This window comes from Astatotilapia calliptera, chromosome 18 (assembly GCF_964374335.1).
Source record: "Astatotilapia calliptera chromosome 18, fAstCal68.1, whole genome shotgun sequence".
Taxonomy (NCBI): Eukaryota; Metazoa; Chordata; class Actinopteri; order Cichliformes; family Cichlidae; genus Astatotilapia; species Astatotilapia calliptera.
In genome coordinates, this window is record NC_137439.1 from 24,696,022 (window position 1) to 24,714,349 (window position 18,328).

Genomic DNA, 18,328 nt, shown 5'->3' on the forward strand with positions numbered 1-18,328 from the left:
AGGTAGACTACAAATGCTTCCGAAGGACTCAAAAACAATCTGTTAAATGTGTTTTCTGTTAAATTTGAAGTGAGAATAGCTGCTTTGTTGAGATCTCACCGGACTGATTTGTCTGCCTTCATTGTAATTTCCGGATAGCCATGTGTATTTCACTCAAAAGTCAACGTCACGACAACGGGCTCACTGATTGGTCGCAGGAAGCAAGGGGGCGTCATTTGTCATCTCCCATTGGTTGTAATGTTAAATCTCCTCTCTCTGATTGGCCGGGAGCATCGCTTTGCTATTGGCTGATCTCACGCACCGACAATTTGAAAATCGGCGTTCAGAAGTGCAGGAGCAGCTGACACACAAAGGTTAGCACAAATGTATTTTAAAACAGTGTTAAGAGGTTGATTTTAAACCCGGATCGCATATTTAGCTTTGTTGTTTGTTTAGGTTGAGTAGTACAAGCACGGCTGCTTTTGAATTCAGACTTTCTTAAACCATAGTAGCGTTTCCTCTTTGTAAGATTCATGCACTCTGGCAGCTACAGTGTTATTAGTTTTACTGTTAATTCATGTTAAGTATGTTTTTGTGCTCAGAGTCGCTGTGATGTTATCGGGAGAGGACGGCGCACAGCTTCAGTGCACTGTGACGGTGGAGCAGCTCAACAGCTCGGGACAGGCCACCCGGAGGAAGGTCATCCGCAAAGCCTCAGTAATTCTGGGCCGGAATGAGTACCAGGAGATCATCCTGCGAGTCCACGACGGCAAAGTGCCCCAAAGCTACCATCTGAAAGAGTTCAAACTTTTCACCAAGTTTGCCAGAGATGGGAAGTGCACCGTGAAACTGGTCCCTGAAAACATCCAGGTCCTCATGTCAAACTGTCCAACTGACCAGCTTAGCCTCTTTCTCAAAACCCTGAGCATCAAACACCAGGCCTGGCAGGGCAGCAAGCCTCTGAGCAACCGAGAGAAGCTCAAGGCCGGCCTGCCCCGCAGCTTCGAGGCCATCAGCCCCCTGCAGCAAAAAGACATCCAGAAAGTCAAGGAGCTGAGAAGCAAAGTGGCTCCTAACGGACTGACGGACCGCAGTAATAGGATGACCGCTGCAGGTACAGGACAGCAGGTCAAACGCTCCAGGAGTGACTGTAACTTCAGCCCAGTGAGTTGTACACACAGCACTCTCTCCCATTTACATTCAGGTTGCGTCACAGCAAACTGCAAGACTGTTTCCCACAGGAGGCACTGGTGTCCTGAACACATTCTCTCTGTTCACACTGTGGGTTACACTTAAACAAAGATGACAGCAGATATTGTCATTGTTCCAGGTAAAGGCCAACCCGAGTAAGAAGCCAATCCTCTCCTTACCATCACGCAAGCTTAACAAAGAGCAGGCTGCTGTTCTCAGTGCAGTGCTGAGTGGCAAGAATGTCTTTTTCACCGGAAGTGCAGGTAAAAAGTGCACAAAGATAAAGCTTCACAGTGATGACACTGAGAAACTACTTGTTTTGTCTGACTGTTCTGCTAAATTACAGGCTGCATCTTGCTTATAAAATCCCTCTTGTGACATTTTCATCAACACAGCTTGGTGTAAATATTGCTCTGTTGTGTTTTCAGGTACAGGGAAGTCCTTCTTGCTCAAGAGAATCATGGGATCTCTTCCACCAAAGAGCACTTTTGCCACAGCCAGCACGGGAGTGGCTGCGTGTCACATCGGAGGAACAACGTTACACAACTTTGCTGGTCAGTCAATTATCTGAAGTGTGTTAATATAATCACTGTGACTATCTGGAGCTCAATTTATTTCCCACAGCATCAACAAGATGACACAAATAATTGGTCAATTTACAGGTATCATTTTTTTAAAGCTTGTTCTAAAACTGAAATGGGAAAATTGGTTATAAGCACAAACATAATTATTCTGCTGATCCTTTTCTTGGAGTCAACTGTTAGAGCAGCTCCTTTTCTAATCAGAAGGTCTGAAGATCCTTGGCTCCCCAGCCTGCATGTATTAAATTGTGAATACATCAAGATGCTGAACCTTGATTTGCTTCCATTGGAGTGTGAGGTTAAGTGCTTAGCCTTAAGCAAACAAAAAAGCACTCAGATTAATGTGCGTGTGGCAAGAACACACTTTGAATGCTCAAATTGGATAGAAAATGTAGAAAAACTTTATAAGTACAGACTGCTTAAAATTACAGGTTTTAGTGGATATAGCTGATAAATATGGATAATCGTTTTAGCTGTCCTTATAATTGGTCCCTTCTTTGTTTCTTTACTCAGTTAATTAAAACCACATCCTTGGACTCATTTCAATGTCTGCTTGATGCCCCATTTCACTTTATGAATCTTTAAATCTTTGAGGCGGGCTCCTCGGATATCTTTTCACTTTTTAACAGACCTTTTTAATTAAATCTTAATATACAGTAGGATGTGAGCTGAGTATTTGCAAGGGTGTTAATCATTTTTGTTCTTCCTGGCTATCTTCTTACCATTCTCTGAATCGTTGCTCTTTCCAGGTATTGGCTCAGGCTCTGCCCCAGTGGAGCAGTGCATCGAGCTGGCTCAGAGGCCCGGGGTGCTCCAGCACTGGACTAGCTGTCGACACCTTATCGTTGATGAGATTTCCATGGTGGAGGCTCAGTTCTTTGACAAGCTCGAGGCAGTAGCTAGGTGAGGATGGTGATTCAAAGATGGGCTGCTGGACTGAGATCGAAAAGGACTTTGTAATGTTAATTTATTCCAAAATGTAAATGTACATACTAGCATAGTCCATAGCAAGTGTTTGCTTAAAGTTTGGTTTTGTTAGAGCTGAAGTCAAGAAGATCTTTTATTTTGTTAAATATTATTTTACTTCTTTATTTTGATGGCAGTAACAAGTCAGTTTAAATTAGATCTGCAGTATTGTAAAAATTGCCTTAAAACAACGCACACATGTGGACCAAGAATTAAATACACTAAGAAAATCTCTGAAAAGAGAAATTTTAAAGCAGTTCTACCTAAACAAACCACAAGGCTTGTGAAACAATGTTCTTTGGACAGATGAGACTAAAGTGGAGATGTTTGCTCATAACACACAGCACCACACAAACACAGCACGTCAGCACAAACACATCATAAAAACTGGTGGTGTGCTGATTTGAGCTTGGTTTGGAGCCACAGGACGTGGACACTCTGGTGTCACTGATTCTACCACAAACTCCTCTCTGAGTCGAAGTATTCTAGAGTCAAATTTGTCTGACAGACAAATGCTTGGCTAAAACTCTTTGAAATCTTGCAGGTCGGTGAGGAGGTCTACCGAGCCATTTGGAGGGATCCAGCTGATCGTTTGTGGTGACTTTCTTCAGCTGCCTCCAGTTTCTAAGGGAAAAGAAAAAGCCAGCTTCTGTTTTCAGGTCAGATCATAGTGGAGCCTCTTAGAAGTTGAGGTAACGCTTTATAATACAGCTTGTAACTAAGGGTCTAACTTCCCACTTTTTTAAATTTTAAATGACAATGTAAAAATATTTACCTACAAATAAAACAAAGACGTAGGTACATTAGAATACGGCGGTAACAAGTCAGGAAAAAGCATTATTAATTATCATGCAAGTAAATTTAAGTGTGCTTAAATAATTGGACGTAATGTGCAAGTACTTTTGAAGTGTTGCATAACTTTGGGTGTTTTATAGAAAAGGAAACCCATATTATTCTGTTATTCATTTTAAGTAATTTTAAATGGTGCCCAACTTCCAGGTATTTTACAGGATAAGAGACGGTCTTTTCCTGTACACTCGATTTGAAAGTTATGTTTGAACAGTGACTGTGAAAGGAAACATACGCTTGCAAATTTTGATGGTATTTACTTTTTTTTCTTGTAAGTTGCTAATGGAAAATGGCCCATATTGCATTTAATTTGCTAAAATAAAAGGACATTTCAATAATAGAACATCCATTATGCACGTCCACATATGTGATGTAAAAAGGTGAGACTGATCCACTCCATGCTACGCCCGTGTCCTGAAAAGTACAGCGTATTTGTGATGCACTATAAGGAAATATTGTTGGTTTTTTCTGCAAAATTATCATAAAATTGCCATAACTTAAATTTTCTTAGAGTACAGGTTGCTGTAAAAGTCTAACCCCCTTACGCGCTTATTCTAGTATTTGTATGTAAATAAACTTGCATTGTAATTTCAAATAAAATAGTGAAAATCCATTTAATTACAGAGTGATTAGGCCCTTAGTTCCAGGCCTATTATTTAAAGTAAAAGAAGTTTGGAAAGAAACTGGCTTACTTAGAAGAGCAATTTTTAAAAGATGACAATATCATATTTAATGCATTTATTTGTGTAAACTAGATGTTAAGGCTGTGATTTCTATGCATTGTTAAGCATTTACTTTTCTGGTGCTGAGAGACTGCACTGAGTCGTTGCATTTTTCAACACGTCTATTCTGTTCTGCGTATTTCCTCGAGAGCATTAATGCATTTTTGGGGAAGATGAACTTTTCCACTTTCTGACCCTTCAGGCCAGGAGTTGGCGTAAGGTGATCCAGATCAATATGGAGTTAACGGAAGTGCGGAGGCAAACAGACCAGAGCTTCATCTCCCTCCTGCAGGCAGTGAGGGTGGGGAGGTAACCCTGTTTCATTATCACATTTTGTTTTGTTCAACTAATGCAATCTCACCTGAAATTGTATTACACCATGTTGTTTCCACTTATGTACGTATGTTATAAATGTCCTCGAGGCTGTTAAGGTTTTTGAATTGGTCTGATTGGGCAGGAAAAGTTTTAAAGGAAGGTTGTGGTTTGTTTGTTTGTTTGTTATTGTCAATTAACACAATTCAGGGTGACGGAGGAAGTCACAGCCAAGCTGATCAAAAGTGCCAACCATCAGATTGAAAGGGACGGTATCCTAGCGACCAGGCTGTGCACACACAAAGATGACGTGGATCTCACCAACGAGAACAAACTCCAGCAATTACCAGGTCTGAATTCTTCTGATTGCCCCGCCCACAAAAAAAGAAACACGTGTTACTTTGTTTGGTTTGGATCCAATTGAAAATGGACAACACATATGGCAACCTTGTTATAATCCATTTCCTCTCAAGAGTGTGGTCTGTCCTGCCTGGCAATTTGAGAAATGTTTTATTTATTTATTTTCCAAACTGTTTCATTAACTGGCATAGACATTTCTGATCGTCTGAACAAAAAACCATAACTTTGTGAAAAGCTCAACTCTGACTCTTTTTCCTGCTGTTTCTATACATTCAAGTTGTGTTTACATGTTTCTGCCTCCCCAAATGCCCAGTTTCACCCAAGATGAACCCCAAACAGGTGCTTTCAGTCTCAACAAGGTGCTGATTTTGTCATTTCCTGTAGTGGTGTACCAGTATTTTCATGGACACAACTATTCAGGAAACTTTGGAGTGTATTTGGCCGACAGTAGCAACAGATTTTTATATGTATGTTTAAGGTCTTCCCTTTCATTTCCCCCATCGCATTTACTGTCTGTTTACACATTCCTTTAAGAAGTACCACTAGTTTTCAGTTGAATTAATCTCTCACTGCTCCTTAGGGTCAGCGCGTCTGTTTGAGGCACTAGACAGCGACCCAGTGCTGGTCAACACTATAGATGCTCACAGTCCTGTCGGCAGGCTGATCCAACTCAAAGTGGGAGCTCAGGTGTGTGTGCACGTACGTGTGTGTGTGTGTGTGTGTGTGTGTGTTCCCAGAGAAACCATTTTATTTTACACAAACCCTTTTTAACACCTGCTTTACTGCTGCTTGCTTGTATTTTTAAGGTCATGCTAACAAAGAACTTGGATGTTGCTCGAGGTCTGGTGAATGGAGCACGAGGTGTCGTGGTTGATTTTGAGTCTGGAAAACATGGTCCGTACCTAGCTGTTAAAAATCCTACGGAAGCAATGGCAAGACAGGATTGCATATTAGTTTGACTTTTTTAGGAAACACACTTGTCTACATCCTTGGCATCTTGTCCAATGCTGTTTGTTTCCACAGGACTCCCACGTGTGCGTTTCCTGTGCGGCGTCACAGAGGTGCTGAAGCCAGAGCGCTGGGTGTTTAAGTCCGGTGGTGGGATCCACCTGAGCCGACAGCAGCTGCCACTCAAATTGGCCTGGGCCATCTCCATCCACAAGAGCCAGGTCAGTAAACATTCGGTGCTCACTTCCCGATGATGACCTTATATTTTCTTTGTAGAGCACGTTGTTTGGTGTTGTCATGGGACACCAGTGTTTTATGTGCGTTTGTCTTTGATAAACTGTTTACATGATTATTTAAAAAGTTAAAATTAAAAAATGAAAAATTAGTTCAAAACTGTGAAGCACGGTGGTGCACTGTTGCCTCACAGCAACAAAACAAACAACAAAAAAATGGCATGATTAGGTCTAATTCCAGCATCATATTATTCACTTTGCCTCCTGGTTAACATGAGAGTGAGAGGAAGACAGAAGGCAATTTCAGAGGTGCAGATGGTGCTCATTTTTGTATTTTTCTTTTTAAAAAGAAAGCTTGAGTATGTTTATATTTGGATTGTCTTGCATGCCAAATTATGTTCAATGGTCCACCGCCTTGCAACAGCTATAAAATGGATTGTATTGAAATGTTGTACAAGCAGAGCCTGTTAGTTGCCTTAAACTCTTTGGACATGTTTGCACTTGTTACTGGAAACATATTTCTCTCCTTTTGTAACTATAAAAATATTGTTTTAAACTTGATCTAGTCACATGGTTTGCAGATGGTGAACATTATACCTGCTAAACATCTTTTTCTCTCTGTCACCAACTTTGAAAAGCTGCACTTTGTCAGTGTTCAGTGTAATAAATTAAAAATGTGGGATAAAAAATTAGAAAAAGGAATATATGGAATATAATGAATATTTAATTTACTCTATGTTCCACTACATGGAAATATTTGCCATCCAATATATTTATTGCTTTTATCTTTATTAGTTTGGACCGGTTACAAAAATGGAACAGTGGTGGCTATGCAGTAACAACTACATAACCTAATCTCTACAATTGCTGACTTTATTTAAAAAAATAAAATAAAATAAAATAATTCACATTGTGATCAATTTAAAAATCAGTTAATCGCAGATTCCTGTTTGTCACTATGAGCGAAGTACAGAGTTCCTCTGTTTAACATGTTCTGAATGTTCAGCTTGATTTCAAAGGCTTTTTATTGTCTATAGCTGACATTAGCAAACATATTGTAAAAGTAACAAGTTGTTTTGGCTTGTTGGACACACCACTAATTTAGTTTTCTTTTCACATCTTAAAATATACCAGAATAATATCTTTATAAATGTAAGATTTTTTTGATTTTTTTTTTTTAAATTTATTTATTTTTAATTATCTCTTCATTTTCTGAGATTTTAACACAAATTTACTTGACTGGCTCTCTGTTAAAGAGTTGGCCAGACCAGGGTCTGTCCTCTTCCTCTCTCTTGTTTTCTCCCTTCCTCACTGTTCTAATGCCACCTAGAAAGCACAAAAACAACAATATCACATAGAAAGTCCCACTGGCCATTTTAAATCGTATAATGAACGTATAACAGGCAGGGAAAACTAAGTGCAACAATTCAATTTGAAGGAAAATTGCTATAGAGGCCCAATCTAACCACAAGCTGTAACTCAACAATTGGCAATCTTCCGCTCTGCTGCACCAACACACTCAATATCCTAACCTCCATCTGAGAATCTAGCTAAAGGTAAAAGGGTCATCTCTGGATAATTGGGTTAATTGGTAATGACCAATGAGTGCAAAGGGGTGATCTACAGCAGACATGTCAGGGCACAAGGATGTAAAAATTAGATTCCATACCAATGTCCTCATAGTGTGACCTGAATAAATTATAATTTCAGGTTGGAGGTGTATACGCTGGTCAGGTGAATCTGAAAGTTGATGCTCCTGGCCTGTCACAAATCTTATACTGTAGACTAAACAATTACCCTTTGTTTGTTTCCCTCCAGCTAACAAAAAGCTGGGATCTTGTAAAATTTAAAAATGCAATGATTTTATTCACAACAAAACAAAAATACACATCAGATGTTTAAACTGAGACATTTTACCATGTCCTGAAAAATATTAGCTCGTGATGAATTTGATGGGGGCGGCAAATGTCTCAAAAAATGGGGGCGACAAAGGCTGGAAAAGTGGTATTAAAAAGAAACAGCTGGATGAACATCAGGTCAGAAACATTATTGGGTTTTAAAAGAATAATAATAATAATTTTCTCCAAAGTCCAGCAGCTGGTTTTCTCAGTGTTTAGATGTTTATGGACTGTTGCTAAAAGAAGAGTGGACGCTACACCCTGTCCCAACTTTTTTGTTTTAAGAGCTGTTGCTGCCATTAGATTCAAAATGAGCGAATGTTTTCTTTAAATGGTACATTGTGTTTTTATTTGCAATTTAAGCAGCAACATAACAATTTTCTAATTGGGGTTTGTAGTTGAATCCTAGAATCGAGTAGTCAGCTTTTTGGGTTTTTCAAACACTGGACTTCCATCAGTACATGTTGTTTTTATGTAACAATGATGGTTATCATGTTATGGTTTTATGCTTTTGTTTTGAAGGGAATGACGCTGGACTGTGTGGAAATATCTTTGGCTCGTGTGTTTGAGAGTGGCCAGGCTTACGTGGCCCTGTCTCGGGCTCGGAGCCTCGAGGGTCTAAGGGTCATGGACTTTGACCCCCGCGTGGTCCGGGCAGACCCAGAAGTCCTCCTCTTCTACAGAAAACTGAGGAAGGAAAGGTTGCTCATGCAGGTGAGGGCAAATATTACCTCAGCCTGTAGAAAATGTTTATTCGTATCTCACATTTTCATTTTTTTTTTTCAGTTTCTCATTTTCATTTTTATATAGTTCAATGTTAAGTTTATGTTAAGCAGAACAAAATGAGACCAAATCTCTCAGGTAATATTTTGGAAAGCTCCTTTTTCCCTAGAGTTGGTGAGATGGATCAAACTACACTGGAGTGCTGTGGATGAAAAACTTCATTCACCAGCTGTACTTATGATCTTCTTTGTCCTCATTTTTCTCTGCAGGCCTCCATGGATGATTTTGTTAGCAACAATAAAGAAAATGCATGGTGAGCCTGGCTCTAAATCCACTCTAATGATATGCACTATGTGCATGAGCTATTGAACCATTTAACCTTATTTTCTTGAGACTTCAATCTCTACTTGGAGTCACACTGCCACCATCTGCTCATCACTATACTTTTTTTTTTTCAGAGGTTATTTTTTTAAATTATTTTTTTACATGTATTCAAATAAAATTTTAGCCAAATTATTTGTGTGAAGTTTTTTATCAGTCCTTAATATTTAAGGGAGGAAAAACACTCAAACAATGACGCTCCTTGGCTTTAGAGGTCTCGGGGAGAAAATAAAATCTATAGCTGCCTTTAGTCACCGAGTGGCAGCATCCACTCCTAATATTCTCCCACCCGTTTGGGATGATGTAAGGGAATTAACCGTGTCTGTGTTAAAGCTGTGGGGAGAGAAAAAATGCTCTGATCTAATTAACTTTACCTCAACTGCTTTTCAAAAATTGCAAACGTGGGACAAGTGTTCCAGTGCATGCGCCATTAAATAGAAATGCCAGAGACCAATTTTGTGTCATCGTAAACATCAGTGAGACCATTTAGCGTTAGTGGCTGGATAAAACTAATTAAACCATCAGTCATGGAGTCCTCCCGAGAACGCGGATGCTCTGAAAAGAAGCAGCTCAGACTAAGTGGAATCCAAAGACAACCTTTATTTTCTGGTCAGCAGAGTGAAGTCATGACCAAACCTGAGCCGGTTTCCATTACTGTAGCAGCATATTTGCTCCAACATTCCACCTCATCACATTTTCATTACAGCCAATCCCTTCTTGACACAAATTTTTAAAGTGTATGCTCCAATATGTTATTAGTGACTCTTGATGTCGATACTGCTATCAGCTATATTAGTATGCACTGCATACAAACAGGTGTCAGGAACGTAGTCAAAGGGAATTCAGGAGAACAACAACAGGCTTCATTTGTAGATTATTTTACATTATCAGAAATTATATCGGGTCTACTGGACGGGTTGTCATTTCACATTGTGGAACAGCTTGTGTGCGACCTGTAGAGACAGAAAGTGGCACAATGAGCATCTTCACTAGGAGAATAATCTTTCCTTTGTCTAGCGCACACTTACACAATGGTCCCGCGCATGCAGGAAGTCAAAGAGTTCTTCTGTACACTCCTCATCAGTGTTGGACCTTGAACTGACCCGGGTTTCACAGAGCTCCAGACGCTCCTTGTAGTGCACACAGTGTTCAGTCTCCTCACACTTGGCTCTTATCGCTTCTAGAGGATCCTAAAAAGAAAGGAAGCCATGCTAATCATCAGGAAAATGATGGCAAAAACTCTGGTAGGAAAACAACAACTCTCAAACCATGAAGGTGATTTTATAATGAAGTTAGAGGTTTAATAAGCCAGGCTTTCTGTGTGCTCAAAATGGGGCGTTTTATTCAATTCAATTTTATTTATATAGCGCCAAATCACAACAACAGTTGCTTCAAGGCGCTTCATATTGTAAGGTAGACCTACAATAAATACATACAGAGAAAAACCCAACAATCATATGACCCCCTATGAGCAAGCACTTTAGCAACAGTGGGAAGGAAAAACTCCCTTTTAACAGGAAGAAACCTCAGGCAGAACCAGGGTCAGGGAGGGGCGGCCATCTGCTGCGACCGGTTGGGGTGAGAGAAGGAAGACAGGACAAAAGACATGCTGTGGAAGCATCATATTACTCAAAATGATCCCTACGAGTGCCCTTTGGAGTGCTGTTTATTTTTTCTGTAGAAAAATGTTAATCAAGTGATTTACTCTACCGAGCAATAAAACAAACCTTTTAAGCTAATTATTTTAACACTTGGGTGCTCTCAGTGCTGCCGTTTATCTCTAACATCATGGCTGCGCTCAGAAATTTTAAACTGGATCCATTTAAACATTGAAGGTTACTGTCCCACAGCCTAATGTGGAAACTGCATTATTATTTTAGCAGATCAAAGTGAAATTAATTTGAATGATTGAACAGGTATTCTGCTGTCCGTTCTGTTTTCTAGTAGGTGCAATACTAGCAGTACAAAAGAGACTTAATAGCAGATTAAAACAAAATATAAAACATTTATACATGTTTTTCATCACCAAATGAATACACGCACATGAGTCAGTGAAAATACTTCCAACTGATTTTAACTCACAACTCTGAAGATCACCTCCAGACTAGGTTATATGTTTTCAGCGTAAGTTACCAGGTACACAGAGAGCTGATTTCCTAAAATATAAAACTCTGATGTTAAGCTTGAGATCCGTCACTAAGCCACTAAACTTACCTTGTTGTGCACCACTATGCTCATTCCTAGCTCTTCCAGTAAATATTTTAAGACCTATACTATATCTAGTGATGTAAAAATCTGGTATTTTGATACATTTCTTTTCCTTTCAAACACAGAAAACAAACTGATTTCTCCAATATCCATTACTGGCATTTTGTTTTCTTTAATCAACTTATTTACACTGTTCAGATCAGCTGGTTATTGGGTTTGTTGTGCATCAAACAAGTTTTGCAAGCAGGGAAGCTGCAGAGTGCCCTCTGGCGGACAAAATATTCATCAACACTTATACCATAGAAGAAGGGTGTTTCTTTTGTTTGTCTTTTTTAAATATATAATTCGTTATATAGAAATGCTGATACCAATACACAGACACATAGGTAATATCGGCTGATAATACTGGCCCGCCGATAAATCAGTCAGACTTTGAGGGTTTTTTCAACCTTTCGTCCTACATAAAAAGCTGTTTGTGACCAGAATACATGTTGTTATAATAAGTATTAATAAATAAACAATTACCACCAACTCTTCCTCCTCTTCTTCCTCCTCCTCCTCCTCAGCAGGGGCATCTTCCTCCTATTCAGAGACATTTATATCAATGTTTTAAAATCCAGTTACAACCCAGCACAGCTTACAGATTTATAGGGCTTTTTTTAAGTTTTGTGTACATTTTTATTAATTACGTTAAAGAATGTCCAGATATTGTAATCACCTAATAAAACTGTGCCGTATGAAACGCACTGAATCAGTCACAGTTAAAATAAGCAGTCTCTCAGGGTAACACCGTCAGCTGCCAGCCTCGTTTAATGGCGATAATTATATTAAAGGGTCTTAAAAGGAGCTGACAGTAAACTCGCAGGTTACACCGCTAAACTGAGCAGCAGATTTGGGTAACTTCGTCAAACACACACACAGACCAGTCTATAAAGACACAATACGATATTTTTCGGTACCTCATCGTCGGGGTCCCCGTGTGTGAGCATTTTTTTCTCGAAAACCATGGTTATGTCTGACAATTTTACAAAATAAAACTCAGAAAGCTGAAACTCCTCGGTTTCACTACTTCTGTTCGAGGACGCGAGGTCGGTCACACGCCGGAAACTACTAGAAGGATAACCGGATAACGTTTCCTATTGGTTGACTGAAATTATTGATGTCCATGTGAACCAATAACAGATCTCCATTTTGTATAAGGCCCTACCCCATTCAAATATTCAATGCGTGCGGAACCATTGTTTAACTGTCAGCGCAAAGTCGGACGAAAAAAAAGCAGGGGCACGGCAAGATGGCGCTGCTCTGGGACACCAGCCTGCTGTTAAGAAAAGTTAAAGATTTAAGATGTTTGACACCCAGACGACACCGAGTGAAAGAGAAATGGGTACGTGCTCAACATTAATAATGCCAGACAGTATTTGCATTTAGATCTCGTGTGGCTGCTAAACACAGTGAAAAAGAGAAAAAATGGTCAACTCTGTAACATATTGTATTAGTTAAATCGTTTCGTCTGTTACTGTCTTGGAGCAACTGTAACCCACATCATTTCCTTAGGGATTAATGAAGTATTCTCACTCTGATTCTGATATAAGGTAAAGACAGAGGTTGTACAGGTCTAAATACCTTGAAAGTTAATATTTGCCTTGACCACATTTATTCTTCAGCACAGCAGGAACTCTCTTATTAGTGAGATTGAGATCCTAATCTTTATTCAAGCTTATTGTCATTTCTTTAAGTAATCTTCAGAAATAGTTATTCGGGCTTCTTGAAGGACATTCAGAGCTCATCTTTGGATGTTGGCTGCCTTTTGTTTTGTTATCTGTCAAGATGACCCCACACCGTTTCAGGAACGTCGAAATCCGGGCTCTGGGGAGGTCCAATCCATGACTGATAGTGTTTCACTTTGTGTTTTTGTATCCAGATTTACTTGTATTATCCTGTTGCCAGTCAGACACTTCCTAGATGTGTTGCAAAGTGGATTGAAATTTGACCATACATTTCTGTGTTTATAGTTTCATCCATTTTGACGAGATCCCCAACACCCAACATGACTTTCAGATGCTGTTCATATTGTAGATAGTTTGGGGGTTTTAGCCCCTTTTTTTCTCGATTCGTCTGGTTTCTTTGGTCAAATCAGTCCAAAAATGATGTTTTTTGTCTATCAAACTGTTTTATCTTTGGCATTTTTTTCATTCATTTTACATTCAATTAAAGAAATTGGAAGAGATGATGTGTTTTGTGACAGCCTGGTAGTAACAAAGTGCCTAAAGATACAATTTAAAACTGGTTCTTTGTTAAGTTGTTAAGTTGTTTGTTAAGACACAACCCTGGTTCATCATCATTTGTTCTGAAATGATTCATAGGTCAGTGTTGTGTGGCTTTACAAAAAGAAAACTTGCCTCTGAAAATGGTCAGGTACATATATTTGTACACAGATGTACATTATAGGTCTACTCTAATTTTACACGTATTAAAGCCAGCTTTCCACTCTCCTGGGCATTTAAATTTTATATTGAAATTGGCACAAAGAGAGCATTGATAAAAATGAATTAACATTTATATTAAATGTCCTCTTCCTTTGCTCTCTGACAGGCTGCTACACGTCCCAAGCTCCCACCCACCAGATTGGCCGTGCATCACTTTGACGCCACCTATAGCACTCAGCTGGGGCAGCTGTGGCCCTCAGTGCGACTCGCCATGCTGTCAGAGAGAAAATATGGAGCCCTGCTCAATAATTTCTCCCATAACGCTGCTCTGACAGAGCTCAAAGCTCAGGGATGCGTAGATTTCATCAGTGAAAGGGAGAAAGACGGTAAGTGCGCTAGCCTCAGTCACAGTTATGGTTATTGCTTATTACTGATGCAGGAAATGCTGTGCTGTGGCAATCTCTGATGCTCTGAAGAGTTCAGAAAATTTTATGAAGCTAGCGCTGGAGTGTGAATGATTTGATTTAAATTCATTCAATAGACTATTTACTAAAACATTTCACTGGGAAAAGTCAATATCTTAGTAATTAACACTATTAAAAACTCACAGTGGGGCAAAAAAGTATTTAGTCAGCCACCGATTGTGCAAGTTCCCCCACTTAAAATGATGACAGAGGTCAGTAATTTGCACCAGAGGTACACTTCAACTGTGAGAGACAGAATGTGAAAAAAAAATCCATGAATCCACATGGTAGGATTTGTAAAGAATTTATTCGTAAATCAGGGTGGAAAATAAGTATTTGGTCAATAACAAAAATACAACTCAATACTTTGTAACATACTCTTTGTTGGCAGTAACAGAGGTCAAACGTTTACTATAGGTCTTTACCAGGTTTGCACACACAGTAGCTGGTATTTTGGCTCATTCCTCCATGCAGATCTTCTCGAGAGCAGTGATGTTTTGGGGCTGTCGCCGAGCAACACGGACTTTCAACTCCCGCCACAGATTTTCTATGGGGTTGAGGTCTGGAGACTGGCTAGGCCACTCCAGGACTTTCAAATGCTTCTTACGGAGCCACTCCTTTGTTGCCCGGGCGGTGTGTTTTGGATCATTGTCATGTTGGAAGACCCAGCCTCGTTTCATCTTCAAAGTTCCCACTGATGGAAGGAGGTTTTGGCTCAAAATCTCACGATACGTGGCCCCATTCATTCTGTCCTTAACACGGATCAGTCGTCCTGTCCCCTTGGCAGAAAAACAGCCCCATAGCATGATGTTTCCACCCCCATGCTTCACAGTAGGTATGGTGTTCTTGGGATGCAACTCAGTATTCTTCTTCCTCCAAACACGACGAGTTGAGTTTATACCAAAAAGTTCTACTTTGGTTTCATCTGACCACATGACATTCTCCCAATCCTCTGCTGTATCATCCATGTGCTCTCTGGCAAACTTCAGACGGGCCTGGACATGCACTGGCTTCAGCAGCGGAACACGTCTGGCACTGCGGGATTTGATTCCCTGCCGTTGTAGTGTGTTACTGATGGTGACCTTTGTTACTTTGGTCCCAGCTCTCTGCAGGTCATTCACCAGGTCCCCCCGTGTGGTTCTGGGATCTTTGCTCACCGTTCTCATGATCATTTTGACCCCACGGGATGAGATCTTGCGTGGAGCCCCAGATCGAGGGAGATTATCAGTGGTCTTGTATGTCTTCCATTTTCTGATGATTGCTCCCACAGTTGATTTTTTTCACACCAAGCTGCTTGCCTATTGTAGATTCACTCTTCCCAGTCTGGTGCAGGTCTACAATACTTTTCCTGGTGTCCTTCGAAAGCTCTTTGGTCTTGGCCATGGCGGAGTTTGGAGTCTGACTGTTTGAGGCTGTGGACAGGTGTCTTTTATACAGATGATGAGTTCAAACAGGTGCCATTCATACAGGTAACGAGTGGGGGACAGAAAAGCTTCTTAAAGAAGATGTTACAGGTCTGTGAGAGCCAGAGATTTTCCATGTTTGAGGTGACCAAATACTTATTTTCCACCCTAATTTACGAATAAATTCTTTACAAATCCTACCATGTGAATTCATGGATTTTTTTTTTCACATTCTGTCTCTCACAGTTGAAGTGTACCTCTGGTGCAAATTACTGACCTCTGCCATCATTTTAAGTGGGGGAACTTGCACAATCGGTGGCTGACTAAATACTTTTTTGCCCCACTGTATATCATCTATTGACTGGCATGTAATTTGCAGTTCCTTCTTGCTTGGAGGAAAAATCAGAGGAACCTAGTGATGTTTCCATGAAGAGCTCTGACGCTGATGGCGAGCAGCTATCTCTAAGCCCAAACATCAAGTGTTTAGTGTTTCCGAGAGGCGACGTGACACGATTCAAGCCTGCAAGGTGAGCAATATTTCCTATCCTGCTACTAACAACAGCATCTTCTAGCAGCGTGCAGTCTGATCCTCAGTTCTCTTTTCTCCTCTTCAGGCCAGACAAGAACGGCCTGTTGGGTTACTACCTGATGGACGCAGCATCTCTGCTGCCCTGTCTTGCACTGGATGTTCAAGAAGGTCACAGCGTGCTTGACCTCTGTGCTGCTCCAGGAGGCAAGACCCTGGCTTTGCTTCAGACCCAGGCCATCAGTAAGTCAAAGTACTTTTACCCTTTTTCAGTTTGTTTTTTGAATCGCCGGGCCAAAAGTCTTTATCACCTATGCTCTATTTGCTGTTCTGCTGTTAACCGTCCACCTGTTTGTGTTTACGTCAAAGGGTTTTTGTGCATAAATGACAGCTCAGTGTCTCGAACACTACGACTGAGGAAGGTCCTCCACAGCTATGTTCCTAAGCATTTTTTGACAAATGAGAACCTGCGCATCACCTCTTTCGATGGCACCAAATGGGGGGAAATTGAAAGCAACACTTTTGACAGAGTAAGCCAGTGCCACATTGTCACAGTCATCCTTTTCACGTTTTGCTCTTTGTCGTTATGTTTTTATTCAAAAACTTTGTTTTGTTCAGCCTTTCCTTTTTTTCCCCTCTAAATTCAGGTCCTTGTTGACGTTCCCTGCACCACAGACAGACATTCACTCATGGAGGACGACAACAACATATTCAGTAAGAATCGGACTGGGGAGAGACGCAGGCTCCCGCAGCTACAGCTGGAGCTGCTGCTGTAAGTTTGGAGGAAATGTGAACAAAATGGGCTTTGAGGCTGTTAAAGTTTGCATGGTTTCATATAAATATGCGCACAATTAAGCAAAATAACAGCTGGTAGTGAGAACTTTTATTTAGATGTTATGTAAATCGAACCCTCTGTGTTTCCTGCAGAGCGGGAATCCAGGCTGCTTGTCCTGGTGGGGAGATCCTCTACTCCACCTGCACGCTCTCACAGAACCAGAACCTCAGTGTGGTTGAACAGGCTATCTACCAAGCTCGAGAGAAAGATGGCATCCATCTACAGGTTAGTGAGAGACTTTTTTTGTATCAATAAGAAACACGTCAAAGTTGTGGGAGATATAAAACGCACAGAAACTGAAATCAGACCTCGAATAACTGCCCATTTTTCTTTTATTTCCTCATATCTCGATCACATTCAGGTTGTGGATCTGAGGCCCCTGATGCGCATGTTCGGGAACACCTTTCACTTCGCTCCGGACCTCCACCTGGGCGAGATGGTCATCCCGCACCTAGCAGCTAACTTTGGACCTATTTACATGTGCAAGCTAAAGAGGCTGACGTAGGACGTGGACTCTTGCACAAGTTCGCCTGAGACTTTCAAATACTGAGCAACTCTGCTGCCAGATTTGGAGTCAGCTGGATTTGCAAACTGCTTCTGGTGGACCCGGGCTTTCATCATAACTGTTTTCCGGAGCTTTTTGAAGCCTTCTAAGCCAACCATGACTCTCAGAGACGTTTCTCCTTTTTCCTCTGTTTTCTCAGTCCTATATGATTACTAAGCCTTAACACTGGGTCACCTTTGCAGGCTACACAGCACATGTAAATAATATCAGTTTTAGATTGTGCAGGAAAAGCATGAGACAAACAGGAAAGAGATTTTTCCTCAGTGCAGAATTGGATCAGTCAATTCACCAGACACGAGGACAGGTGACTCTGAGCGCACAATATCCCATCCAAATCCTAACACTTTTTTTTTTTTTTGCAGCTTTCTAGTAGGGTCCTTATGCTTTAAAACTAGCTGCACGAGCTGATGAATGACCTCTTTTTAGTTTCAAAGGGACGTGAGGAGTACTTCCTAAAGTCTGGCCTGCACTGACACCCGTCCCTTCAGTGTCCTCATCATTCATGCTGGTCATCATGATTGATGCACTAAACTGCTGTTAAACGAATAATTAAACTGAACTTATTGACGATGTGGATGTTTAGGTTTTTATCAGTAAACCATTCAAATTAATGTAAGTTAAATTTACATTATCACTAGAAATCACCCGAGGGCACACTGTGCACCAGAGTGTTCTTTGCACAGATCTTTTCTACTGTGACATATTAAAGAGATGTGACACACAACCAGGATATGCATATGGCCGTGTGAGAAGAAGTC

The 18,328-nt window shown here is 40.6% G+C and overlaps 3 protein-coding genes across 3 annotated transcripts; 2 read left to right on the top strand and 1 right to left on the bottom strand.

The window, feature by feature from the left end:
• Nucleotides 1–265: 265 nt before the first annotated feature.
• On the top strand, nucleotides 266–9,275 carry pif1 (PIF1 5'-to-3' DNA helicase homolog (S. cerevisiae)). The gene is made up of 13 exons (XM_026150965.2): nucleotides 266–353; nucleotides 582–1,143; nucleotides 1,310–1,433; nucleotides 1,599–1,724; nucleotides 2,501–2,654; nucleotides 3,262–3,376; nucleotides 4,491–4,597; nucleotides 4,811–4,950; nucleotides 5,541–5,647; nucleotides 5,767–5,854; nucleotides 5,984–6,129; nucleotides 8,562–8,753; nucleotides 9,032–9,275. Exons 2-13 carry the CDS (start codon nucleotides 592–594, stop codon nucleotides 9,077–9,079), a joined length of 1,899 nt encoding a protein of 632 aa, XP_026006750.2. The 5' UTR covers nucleotides 266–353; nucleotides 582–591; the 3' UTR covers nucleotides 9,080–9,275.
• Nucleotides 9,276–9,723: 448 nt separating this feature from the next.
• Nucleotides 9,724–12,495, bottom strand: LOC113011074 (cytochrome b-c1 complex subunit 6, mitochondrial). Its single transcript, XM_026150450.2, has 4 exons — nucleotides 12,311–12,495; nucleotides 11,877–11,933; nucleotides 10,172–10,333; nucleotides 9,724–10,096 (listed from the first exon to the last, which is right to left on the bottom strand). The coding sequence occupies exons 1-4, from the start codon at nucleotides 12,356–12,358 to the stop codon at nucleotides 10,064–10,066; spliced, it is 300 nt and encodes a 99-aa protein (XP_026006235.1). The 5' UTR covers nucleotides 12,359–12,495; the 3' UTR covers nucleotides 9,724–10,063.
• An 86-nt stretch (nucleotides 12,496–12,581) lies between these two features.
• On the top strand, nucleotides 12,582–18,142 carry nsun4 (NOP2/Sun RNA methyltransferase 4). The gene is made up of 8 exons (XM_026150449.2): nucleotides 12,582–12,735; nucleotides 13,944–14,163; nucleotides 16,024–16,171; nucleotides 16,259–16,413; nucleotides 16,540–16,700; nucleotides 16,818–16,942; nucleotides 17,098–17,230; nucleotides 17,367–18,142. Exons 1-8 carry the CDS (start codon nucleotides 12,643–12,645, stop codon nucleotides 17,508–17,510), a joined length of 1,179 nt encoding a protein of 392 aa, XP_026006234.1. The 5' UTR covers nucleotides 12,582–12,642; the 3' UTR covers nucleotides 17,511–18,142.
• The last annotated feature ends 186 nt before the right edge of the window (nucleotides 18,143–18,328 follow it).